The following is a 12,453-nucleotide window of genomic DNA, read 5'->3' as shown; positions in this document are numbered from 1 at the left end:
TAACAGGTCATCATTATTCTTGGATTATTGTTTTCATACTCCTGGCCCATTTCCAGGAATGTCTAAAATCTATGTTCCTCTCAAAAGGTAATCAGCATTGTCAAAAAAGAAGGGGGAAATGCCCAGCCACTTCCTTACTTAGAGCACAATCAGAACTAATTTGGTCTCAGAAAAGATGTTTTCTTCACACATCTGTTTCAAGCATTAGGACTGTGCATGGATGAAGTTTACACAAGTATTTTAAGTGACTATTATTTCACTGCTGAAATATTATTTTGCTGCTGAATGACGATTAAGTATGGCAGCAATCATATTACACTAACATAACAGGTAACTGCTTAGGGAAGAAAGAAACTAAGGCCCATTACAGACGGGCATAAAGTACGGACTGGGTCTGTACAAGGGTTAGAAAGGGGCGTCGCTTCCGGATGCCCCTAACCCTAATACGGACCGAGTCTGTACAAAATGGCGGTGCCCGTTCCACATGGGGGCCGCCATTGCTACGTCACCACCGCTCCGGCTCCAAACGAGGCGGCACGATTGTGACGTCTTTGCGCCGTGCAAGGGCGCATAGAGTGCCCTTTCCGTGGCGCCAGAAGGAGCTCCGAAACGGAGCTCCTTCCGGGATTTGCGTTGCTGGCGCAGCCTTTAGACAGCTTCGCCAGCAATGCAAGGCAGAAAGGGGCCAAGCAGCCCCTTTATGCTTGTTCCCACCGCCGTCGGGTGTCCTTGGGGCATGATGCCCCAAGGACACCCCTTTCCAGGCCGGAGGGAAGCAGCCTTTTGCCGCTTCCCCGTGGCCTGGAAAGTGGCGGATCGGGGCCCCAGAGGCTGCAGTTCTGGCAGCCGAGGCCCCAATCTGGCAGGGAAAGGAGCGCCTACAGGCTGCCCCAAAGGGGCGGTCTATAACACGCCTAAGGCAGCTTAATATTTGTGAAAACAGAAGTAATGTCTTAAGACAGTCAGAAATGCCAAAATTTCCAATAGCCAGGAGAGGACAAACTGGGTTTAATGAATAGTGGTGGATGAATACTAGGAAAATGTAACTAAATATGGAAAGGCAAAGAGCTGTTGAATGATAAAGGCGACAGCAGTGAGAGGGAGAATATAAATGTGGAAGGGAACAATGGACTAGCCAGAACAAAGTAAGTAGCTTTGTAGATATAAGGGACCCAAACAAAGGTGCACTGGGAATCCAGCTGGCCAAATGTAAGGTCTTATAGGAAGATATATATGCCAGGAGAATCTGATTTTTCTAGGTAGTACTTATTCACAGAGAGCTAACATGGTGTAGTGGATTGAGTGCTGGACTACAACTTTAGAGACAAGGGTCAATTTCCTACTTGACCAGGGAAACCCACTGGCTAAAAAGCCAGCTTCCACTCAGCTTGGAGGTGCAGTGATTACATGACGCATGACCCCAGCTCACGCGGAAGCCTTGCCTAAGGCTGCACAAAAAGGAACGGATCTGCTTCTTGTTATGGCCCATTTGGGACCGTGGCAGCAGGTGCTCTCGGGGCCATGGCGTGTGGTTGCCGCAGCCCTGGGGCAATTGGGCTGGGAGTGGCTTCAGGCCGTCCCTTCTTGCCCATCTGTTTCACCCCTTGGTGAATTTGGGGAGTCACTCTCTCATAGTGCCCGAAATCTCCATGATAGGTTAACCTTAGGGTTGCCATAAATCAGAAATAACATAAAGATACACAACAACAACCTTATTCACAGTATTTTTTAAAAAAAAATTGCTGAGAATTACGGATGGGCATTTACCCCTCATATATACAAGATCAGTTGTCGGGATACATAGTTAAGTACAAATAGCTAAATAAATGTGCAAAATTAGGCATGCTACTGATGATGGCACTGCAGCAATCTAAAACCTAAATGAGTATAGGACAACTTGAAATAAACTATTTGGCAGAATCTTAAACAACTATTATAGGTATAATGGGGGCAAGCAGGGCAGTGTTTTCATAAATAAAACAAACACTCTTGCTTTAACGCATTCCAGAAATCATATACCTCATGTAGCACAGCAGAACAGTAAAATAATTTTAATAACTGAGATAGTGTAAAGGACCAAACTGAAAAACAATGCAGCCAGTGTAATTTTCCTACTTCTGTGTGATTCAAACAAGATGACAATGTTCCCCCCCTTCTTACATGAATTATCCACACACCCATGACAGTTTCACAAGTTAAGTTTCTCTAACCAAAGTCAATCGGGGGGGGGGGGGGGGGATTATTTACTTATAATTGGAAAACTGCTCCAGTTATCATTAGCTAAAATATACATTATACAGGATGATTCTCCCAAGAAACAACAGAAGGGGCCTCATTGGAGAAAAAATGCACTTTGTTCCACTGCCACCTGCAAAAAGGATGAATGTCATCAGCCTCCTTCTCCCTCAGTTGAAACAACCTCTGCCTTGACCCTCAGAAACCAGATACACAGGAGCAGACCTTCCACAGGAATTGAAGGCTTTACACTAGAGACACAGCACTAAGCTGTTCATTGCCTAAGCTATCTGCTCCAAACATTTGCAGTCACATTCCAGGGATGTTTTCCTTGTCCTGGAATGGCTATAAATTTGCTTTCCTGAAGAATTCCTTCTACAAAAAGTGGAATGGAGTATGCTTGATAACACAGGCAAGTCCTTAGTTCCTGACCCAGCCACTCATCTGTCTCATTTGTACAAATCTCTGTGCAGATCTGGGTGGAATTAATGGCATATCAGTAGGCTGGAGAGGCAAAACTTGAAAAAGCGAACAGATGCAGGAAAACAGTGGAGTGCCAGCTCTAAGGATACATTCATACTAAGCGTATGTACTTTTCAAGGCAAGGTTCTATTTAATTGCTTGGATTGTTTATATTTTTCTAGGCATAATTAAATAAAGCAGAGCAAGCCCCACTTCTTCAAACTCTCAGATTGTTTTTCCATACTACTAAGGAACTGATAGTGATATGAAGAATATAAAAAAAAAGGGGGGGGGGGATCACCCTCCCATACCAAAGAAAATAGCATGGTTCTTTTTATTAAGTTGAATTAAAAATCTGTAAAAGTTTGAATATTAAAAAGGGATCGTTATTTCTTCCAGTAGTTCTGGAAGCTACTGTTCTAGGAGGGAAGAAAGAATGGGGGAGTGGGTTCAGAGGACAAAATGAATAGTAAAACTAAACTGCAGCATCTTTCTATCACTTGGTTTGAAAGAAGCTCAAATACTTGTCTATTGATAGAAATTTTAAAGACACTCTCTGGAGTCTAAAAGTATGCAAATACAGAGTGGATAGAGGCACAAACACACATGCATGCTATACCTTTGTATTCCACTGGCATTTTATTATTTAATTAAAATACTCCTATTTTTCTAGCTCACACAAGGTTCCCTTGAGACAGTTTTGCTGTTAGCCTGCTGGCCTTGACTTCCAGCCAAAAACAATTCAGAAACAAAAAGGGACAACAAATCATATTTTCACAGACATTTTTATCCCTCAATACAACCCTGTTTTCACACAACATCATACAGAGTCTATGAAAACTATAATTTATTGCAATAGCCATCCAAATCCAGGGTCTTACACATGCTCTGTTCATGCTCCCCTGCCACAACTGGTACAATTCCTGAAGATGAACCATTATGCAAGAATTGGCATGCTGGAATACTAAAAAGTACACTGTTCTGAAGCAGGCTGATCAATACTTTACAACGAGGATAACCGGGGAATAACCTATCTCCAAATCCAGGAAACATACTCAGATGTAGCCATGTCACCCTATTGACTAATGAAAACCATAGGTACCTTGAAGAATATTTTAATGTACACATTTTCAGATATAACTTAATTATTGTTAGAAAAATCCATAGCTAACTTGTAGAATGTTTTAATGTACATATTTTCAGATATAATTTAATTTTTGTTACACATCCCTTGGTAAACTGTCAAGGATACCTCAGAAAGGAAGACTGAGATGATATAATCCATCCACTGGGTGGGGAGAATCTCAAGAACATATACCTCCCAACAGTATAGGCTAGCATTTACCTGGTGGCAACCCTGTAGGTTTGAGTCTCGCCCGTACGATGAATAGGATCCCCTTTCTGTTTTGCCTATTAAAAATAAAAGAGAAAGAGATGTCTGCTTCTTGACATATTGTTTTCCAAATAATACATTCATTAATCAATTAAAGTAAATAACAAGCTGGTATTTATTTTTGTTATGGTAGCTAACCATTATCTTAAGGGCGATTTGGTATGCTGAAACAGAACAGAATCACTGCACATAACACGTGCTTCTCTAGTAGTACCATAATCCCCTTACCATAGAAGGAAAGCAAACTAAGGGATTCTTACATGCAGAAGAATCCCCACCGATGCACAGGCTGAAACACTGTATTCTATGTCACATTCACATTTCCCCATGAAACACACAGCACATGAGATAAAGGGGGAGGGGAGTTACACTTCAAGTGCTAAAGCATAATTCCAACAGGATGTACATTCGTAGCTGCTTTTAACTTAAAAGGAAAAAAGAAGGAAAGTCATTTACAAATTTCCCACCAACATACCCAGTTTGTCTCACTGGTACCTTGTATACTCTTCCTGCACAATTGCCATTCATTTTAATGGGATTTGTGTATGAAAGCATTTTGGAGAAACTGTGCCCTTAAAACATGTTGATTGTTTAGTGTGATAATAATGAACATTTCCAGTTTTCGTACCAAATATTGCTATTGCTTCCAAAAATTTTCAGCTGAAGCAGACACTACAAATATTTCCTTTTACAACACTCTTTCTTTTCATTTATTTCCCTAACCCTAGAAGATGAGCAAATTTATTTTTATACATACAGCAGGAGGTTTATCATATCACAACCAGGCCATAATAATTCTCATTGATTGCAATGAAATCATACGAATAAGGGCCAAAGTTAATCTATCAGAAGCTCTACAGATGATGAATTTAGCTAAGCACTCTTGGAAGTATGGGGTTTTTTTACTTTCTTTCCCAGTTTAATTCCCAAGATAATCACCTGATCTCAATGGTTATACTAAAGAAAGAAAATTCTGGATCCAAATGTGTCATTGACTACCAACATTTCAGCTATCTGAGAACTGCAAATGGGTTGTGAGATTCTGTGCCAGTTCTAAATACCTTATTTCTATTCCTTGGATGCTTCTCTGCTTTCCTTTAAAACACTGAGAACACATTATGTAGTCAGACACATGATTATATCTGATAGGGTTACACTACAGCCCTACTCAAAGTGCAAAAGCAGGTTAAATCGAACAGAGATGAAGGGAGCATGGTCTCCTTCCCTTATTATTGCTTCGCTCGTGTGAAAAACAATGGTTCTGAAGATAAGAGACTTTTATGCACGGATGGTCTCCATGCAAGCCACAACCCCAGACAATCTAAGTTCTGACTGATATGGAGATCATCTCTGTGTAAAAGAGGCCCTGTTCTTCAGAATTTCTGCTTTCCCTTTTTGCATGATCCAAGTAATCATGGAGGAAGCCCAACATGCTTCCTTGCTCAGTTACAGTTTTTTTGTTGGTTTGTTGGTTTGTTTTCACACACTTGAATAGGGCTTAGAGCTGTTCTTATTTCAATAAGAAGAACAGGGTTTGGGAATGTAAAGGTTGTCATCAGTAAACCACAAGGGAAGGAATAAGATGAAAAACAGCCTAGAATCCCTGTTCCACCAACAAAACAAAGGCTGTTTCTTTTTGAGAGACGGCATGAAAACTACCTAAGTAATTGTGGCTATGCTGAAAAGTGACAGATTAAAATAAAGTGGGTCAGGGCACATTTGGAATTCATTAGTATATATGATAACTGCATATAAGATTAAATAATTTAGAAGAAAATAAATGGTATATTTGATATATATAGGATATATCTGCTGGTTCACTACAATAATGACACTTGGGTGCACAGATGTAATATAATGCAAAGTTCAGATTGTTTTCCCAATCAAGTACACAATATATCACAATAACTGGTTATACACAGTACAGTGCAATAGCCTTGCTTATTTAATTATTAGAATAACAAAGACACACACTTTGTAAGAGCATCTTTAATTAATATTATTTCATATCTGGAATCATGTTTAGTTTCAGCATCATAAAAGCACAAGTAAAGAGAAATAAAAAGCTTAATTTGTCCATTTAAAACAGTAATGTACTATAATAAAATAGCTACAATTTTATTTCCTTGAGACAGTATGACAATTATTGAGAAAAGTTGGAATACTCTATTTTACTTATAGTAACTACATCAAAGGCACTGCTAGATATTTAGTAAAGTTGGGTCTTCATACAAAGAGCATCTATGTTGTGTGTATTGTACAAAACTGGGTGTCCATAATTAGGTGTATCACATCACCTGCACATACAGTTACAAAGTTGTCGCTGTTATTGTACAAGCTCTCAAAATGGGATTTACAGGTGTTAATTATACAAATTCTATTTCTTCCAGTTTCATTCTCATCAGGCATATAGGATTACTCTGCTGGTGAGTTTATTCTATCCAGTAAGTTCACCAGCAGGTGAGTCTGGAAAGGAATGCACGTTCCATAAGCACACAACTGATTTAGTTTGTCATTTTCTATAGAACTTTCCGAGAATAGGTTCTCCAGAGTTTGTACCCAATTATTGTTAAGATATTGCCAGGAAAAAAATAATCTCTTTCAACCAATTCTTTCAATCTTCTGCAACATGGCAGAAAACAGATCTAAACACTTCAGAACGAATCTATTTACATACCCAAATGCACCTTACATATGCACCTTACATATACTTTTCCATTAACTCACAAAAGGGATTATAAAAGTTAGTAATTCTTAACAAACAGCAATGAAAATGAAGCGGAAATACTGGTTTCAGCCCTTATGTAGGAAATTATAGAAAACAAAATTAATATAGAAATTATTATGGACAATTCAGATCTTGAATTTTTGGCAAACAATGAAAGACAAAACAAGAAAAAGTTCTGAAGAAAATAGAAAAACTATAGGTTTTTCTCCAGGTCAGACCTATAAGGCCAACTTCTTTAAAATCTACTAGGTTAATGGAAACAATAAATTTCAGGAAGATTAAGGGGGAAATAAAATCTACCTACCCAACGTATTATACAAAGAGACCAGCTAATGGTTCTTATTTGCTGAATGTGACTACCTGTCCTCCCTCCTATTCCTCCTTACTATCATATCAGATACACAAACTGTCACATTTTAATTTCAGTTGTTAAAAAAATATTTATCCAGATACAAAAATAAAATGCACTGCAAATTACAAGTTGTCAGGGTTAAAAATCTACTTCTATTTGTGTGGGGGAGGATAAGAGAACAGCACAGACATGAATCATTCTCAGTAATTTGAGTGTTTCCATGACATCAATGGGCACTCGTCCAGGACTCTGTCGAAGCTTGTGAGGTACCAAAGAGACACAGCAACCAGCAGGAGATTGACTTTTTTTAGGATTATGCTTCTTGTAAAGATTTCATCTATTGCATCCACTTTTACCACCAAAACGATAGCTTTAGAGATCATGAGTGAACATCCTGATAGAGTAAGCCTTTAACGTTTATTACATCTTTATGTTTATTCCCAGATCCAACCAAAAATCTATCTTTCTTCCAATTTAAAAACAAAATAATATTTTTAAAAATCCTTTAAAGATATGTGCATGTGTGTGTGCGTGTGTAAACATGTGTGTTTCTCTGTATTCACTACGAATTGTTGTTATGAAGCTAACAGACTTTTTATAAAAAGGGCATTTCATTTGTGTAGCAAAAAAAATCCTTTGTAAAAAACCCCATCCATTTAAAATTAGCTACACTCTTTATGTTGATTTTCTGCTTAAAATTCACTGGCACATTTGTTTCAGATAATAAAATTTGAAAGAGTGTTGATAATATGCTAAAGTAGGCTCTTTAAGTAACTATTTGTGTGCATGATTTTTTAAAAAGCTCACCCAGAATTTCTACACTTATGTTACAATATACATCATTCTCAGGTGCTGCTCAAACCCAGCAGTCTGGAATGTGTATTTCTTAACTGGGTTGATATGAATGATTGTTTATTTTTAAAGAGGCTGTGGGAGGGGGCTCTGTTTTTTAAAAAGATGTTTTTTCTACAGCAATGTAGAAACTCGACGCATTCACTGCGGAATTTTCGAGACAACCCTCCAGTACTAGAATGCGGCAGCCGCTGCGGATCTTTTTTGGCACAAAGACAATGGTGGCAGTGCCAAGCCCCATGGCTACAACTACTCAAAAGAGACATAAGGGTAGCATTAATCGCTGAAGTCTTTTACTGCATGGAATACTGCTGTCCCTATTTTTTTAAAACAAACTAAATGTACTCATTAATATATAGTTTCTGTATAAGCATGGGGGTGGGATAATGAAATATCAACCAATAACATATCTTGTGAAATATCTAATTATTTTCCCCACTAGGAGGATCAATATCACGCCAGCTGATAACATGAAACTTCTATCTTTGTATGGTTGTAAGCTGATAAGCAAGTCAGAGTTTCACAAGCAAACTGACCATAGTACTGGCAAAATTTTATTACAAGTGGTGTCTTTCAGAATGTTTCAAAGGAAATATATTATTAATAATACTAATAGATTTCCCAATTAAATGAGGGGGCATAATTCATGCTAACCAAAATATATGCAGAGAAAAGGGGACTGAATTGCCAAAGCTATTCTAATGTTCACATCCATATATGCAATTCACATCCATACCATGCAATAAGCACACGCACACGCACAGACGCACACAAACCAAAAAGGAAGCTGCTCTAAACTGAACTCAATTGATTGCTTACTGTTCATTTGCAAGCATTTGAGATTTACAGTAATAAAAAAATTGGAAAGGAAAAAAATGAGCAGTATAGGATTTCCAGTCACTCAATGAAAAAGCCAGTTGCTTCTCCATGGTGTGCTTTGAAAAATTAATCAAATTAAGTAGAAAATTTAAGCAACTAGCAAAGGATAAATGCAAGTCATCTAACTCTCACACATAATGTTTTCCCTTTGCTCTGAAAGATAGGGCACCTTGTCTTTACTCTGCCATGGAAAATAATATGCACAGGGCATCTCTTCTCTGACTGTTGGGGGAAATGGAAGATCCGTTATTGGTGTGAGGGATTTGGCTACAGTGTTCATGTTGATCTTACATCTTAAATTCTCGGAGAGTTTGGCTCAAGCTGCAAAATCCAGATACAATTATGAATGATCCCAAATGTAGAGTTTGTTGCATCAGTTTGGCTTTGGAAGAGACCTTGATGGTCAACAAACATTTGATGTGACAGGATTGAGAACTGCTCAGTTTGAGAATTTCTATTTCTAATTTCTAATCTGTTTTTTTAAGCCATTTTCCCTATTTTCTATTTAGTTCCCCCTGAAACATAAACCCACCCATAGCGAAAAGTGAGAGGAGGCATAGTTACATTTCTTGTTCAACATCAACCCCTCTCTGCTGAAATTTAGAGCTGACTATGGTGATGTTCATGGGCTGTCTGTGCTTGGAGACAACCTTGACCTAGCTGCCTGTTTGGCAATTTCACTTCTTAAAGTAACTAGCAATTATAGGGTTCAAATAAAAATAAGGGATCACATATTCAGCTGGCTATATGATAGCTGAAATTATTTTAGAATGCAGTTTACCTGTGTTATTTTTACACTCATTGCCATAACAGATACAGTCTGCCCTGCGTATCCACAGATAATTTATCAGTGGAGTGAAGCATCCACAGCTTGAAAATATTCAAAAAATATATAAATCCCAAAAAGCAAAGCTTAATTTTGCCATTTTATATAAGAGACACCATTTTACTAAGCCATTGTATTTAATAGGAATTGAGCATCCACAGATTTTGGTATCCATGGGGGGTTCTGGACAAAACCCCAGAGTAAAGGAAGGGCCCATTGTACTACAAATCTGACGGGTACCTAACCCTTATTTTAGTAATTCTGATGTCTTTTCAATATTTTCAAGCTGTGGATGATTGAATCCATGGATAAAAAAATCTGTGGATACAGAGGGCCAACTGTAAATTCCAATGTTAGTTTGTGCTGAATTTGTTACTCTTATAAATCTAATGCTTTGCGATGATATCAGAATATTCACTGCATTCTTGTCCACACATACACCTTTTGTCCCATCAAATAGTCATCATGCCCAGTTCTGTATGGCCATAATCTCTTTATATTGCCACTAGCCTGTATGAGGCAGTGATTGTTGTTATAACTCTGGAAATGGCAAGATAGCATTGAATTTCAATAGTGCAGCACTCAATCTAAAAATTTTGGAGTACATACACAACTCTTATCACATTTTCTATGCAATGTCTTACTCTTATTCCTACTTTTTCTTTGTCGTCTTCATCCTCATCACATTCTATTTCAACCAGGCAATAAACATCCAAAACCCCTTTCACATACATTTAAATATATATTAAGGTATTTTAAAGAGGAAAACATGTCTTTGAAAGGTAAAGGACTTGGTACATAAGGTTTCCATGGCATTACAACAACTCATAAACTGAATAACTCCCACACTTTTGGAGTCTCTTACAGCATTTGATCAAGACTTATCTCCTCTAACTCTATAGACTTTCCCCCCAACTTAGAATGTTACAAAAGACTTATGAATATAAATAGACTGATTTATCATCAACAATTCACTTAAGCATTCTTAAGTATTGGAATTTCAGGATATTTAATATAGGAAAATGATTAAGCAAATTTGCAAGCTTTTAAGCTATTTTATTAATATAAAAATGCACACTTATTTATTTTCAATTTACTTTCATTTCATGCTTGTCATCATACAGGCTTCAGGGATATAAATTTTGTAAAATATACACAAAATATAGTGTCCAGTCTACAAAAATCCCAGCCTTAACCTTCTGTGTGATTTTCTCTCTGATACTGGCTGAGACATTGTTCAATGTTGGTATAAAATTCCATCAACGTACCTATAGGAATGATCACCACAATGAGGTATTCCAGTGATGTTCTGGTTGCTTTTTTGGTATTAGGGAGTAGGACAGAGCTGTGCCTACACAAGCTGTGCCACAGTTGGGAAATAGAGAAACATTTGCATAAGAGGGTACTGGATATCGCCTTTCACAAGGGGCAAAACTCAAAAGCAATCCTAGCCTAGTCTACCAGTTACATATCAAAGAAATGTCACATTAGACATGCATGCAAGAACTGTTAAATTTCAGATTTTCTCTCATCTTAAATTACTTAATTCAGATGTCAGCCAAGGTAACTGGAACTCCTATAGTTTTGGGGACACAGGATGTACAATACTCTTCTCATGCATTCCCTCATCCCTTTTCACATACAGAATCCTTCATTTTCTTGTTTTTTATATCCACAGCATGACCTTACACTTAAACCAGGCATTCTTTATTTAGTACTAAGCAGGCTTTCCATCAAAGCAATGTTCTGGAAATATTATCTGAATGGGATTCTTAAACCACGATGTGTCTGGCTCTGACCATGGTTTTTGGTTTTCTGCCATCAACAAACTGTTGTTAGTGCTAAAAAGAAAGTGGAGAGAAGCAACTGTATACAAGAGAAAAAGAAAGAAGAAATATGAATCTATGGCCCATTAATGATCTCCAAAATGTAATTCAGAAATCAGATTTTGTGACATCTGAAAAGGGCCATTACATTAACATCTCTAGGAGATGTGAAGAGTGACTAAGAAAGCACAGAGATGTAGCAAAACACTGAAGGTTGTTTTCATAATGTGGAAGACGAGCATAGGCACTGACAAGCAGTGGAGATTGATTGTTCCTTAAGAAACATTACACAGCAAATGCAATGTGCTATTACACCAGAAGATTGTTCTGGTTAATAGAGTCATTAGAAGAGAAAGAAAATAAAAACCTTAGAGCCACATTTAATGTGAAGGTGCTTCAGATGGGCAGGTTTTTTTTTTAAATGTCAGCCTGATTCAGTGTGTCTGACACCTACAAAGCATCAAAGTACAGTGCTCTTTCTTACACTGATGCTGTTATTTGAAATAAAGTGAATGAATGGCAGCATAGCATGATAGGTATGTGTGTCATAAGTAAATATTGTGCAAGAATTCAGCAGTTGTTGGAACCTCTTCCTTGAAGCAGTTTTGTTGCAGCTTCCATGATGCTGCTGCACAAAAACAGCCTTGCAGCTTAAATAGCTGTTGCTTGAACAACTGCCATGAAATTGCCACTATGTACAAATAGATTACTGTTGGGCTAAGTTATTGGTAGTACATGTAAGTTCCTAACAGCATGCTACTTGTCCATTATTTTAGATTAAATGGATAATTTATATTATTATTTCTAAACTAATTATCCAATGCTGGTTTCTTCCCGCATGAAATGTACCCCCATTTTTAATTTTTAAAATACAAGCAACATAACAATGTTGGTAAATGT

General features: G+C 37.7%; 1 protein-coding gene across 15 annotated transcripts in view; it reads right to left on the bottom strand.

Moving 5' to 3' along the window:
- TCF4 (transcription factor 4) overlaps positions 1–12,453 on the bottom strand; it is a 438,455-nt gene that overhangs the window by 217,743 nt on the left and 208,259 nt on the right. For all 15 annotated transcript variants that reach the window (XR_006102477.1, XM_042454744.1, XM_042454750.1 and 12 more), the window contains one exon: positions 4,043–4,107. Coding sequence is in view for 14 of the 15 variants with exons in the window: in XM_042454744.1 (XP_042310678.1) it covers positions 4,043–4,107 (65 nt within the window). In the remaining variant the exon portion in view is untranslated. The remainder of the gene's footprint in view (positions 1–4,042; positions 4,108–12,453) is intronic.

The sequence above is a fragment of the Sceloporus undulatus genome, chromosome 2 (assembly GCF_019175285.1).
Source record: "Sceloporus undulatus isolate JIND9_A2432 ecotype Alabama chromosome 2, SceUnd_v1.1, whole genome shotgun sequence".
Taxonomy (NCBI): Eukaryota; Metazoa; Chordata; class Lepidosauria; order Squamata; family Phrynosomatidae; genus Sceloporus; species Sceloporus undulatus.
The sequence above is the reverse complement of the archived record's forward strand: the minus strand, read 5'-3'. Positions and strand labels throughout refer to the sequence as shown.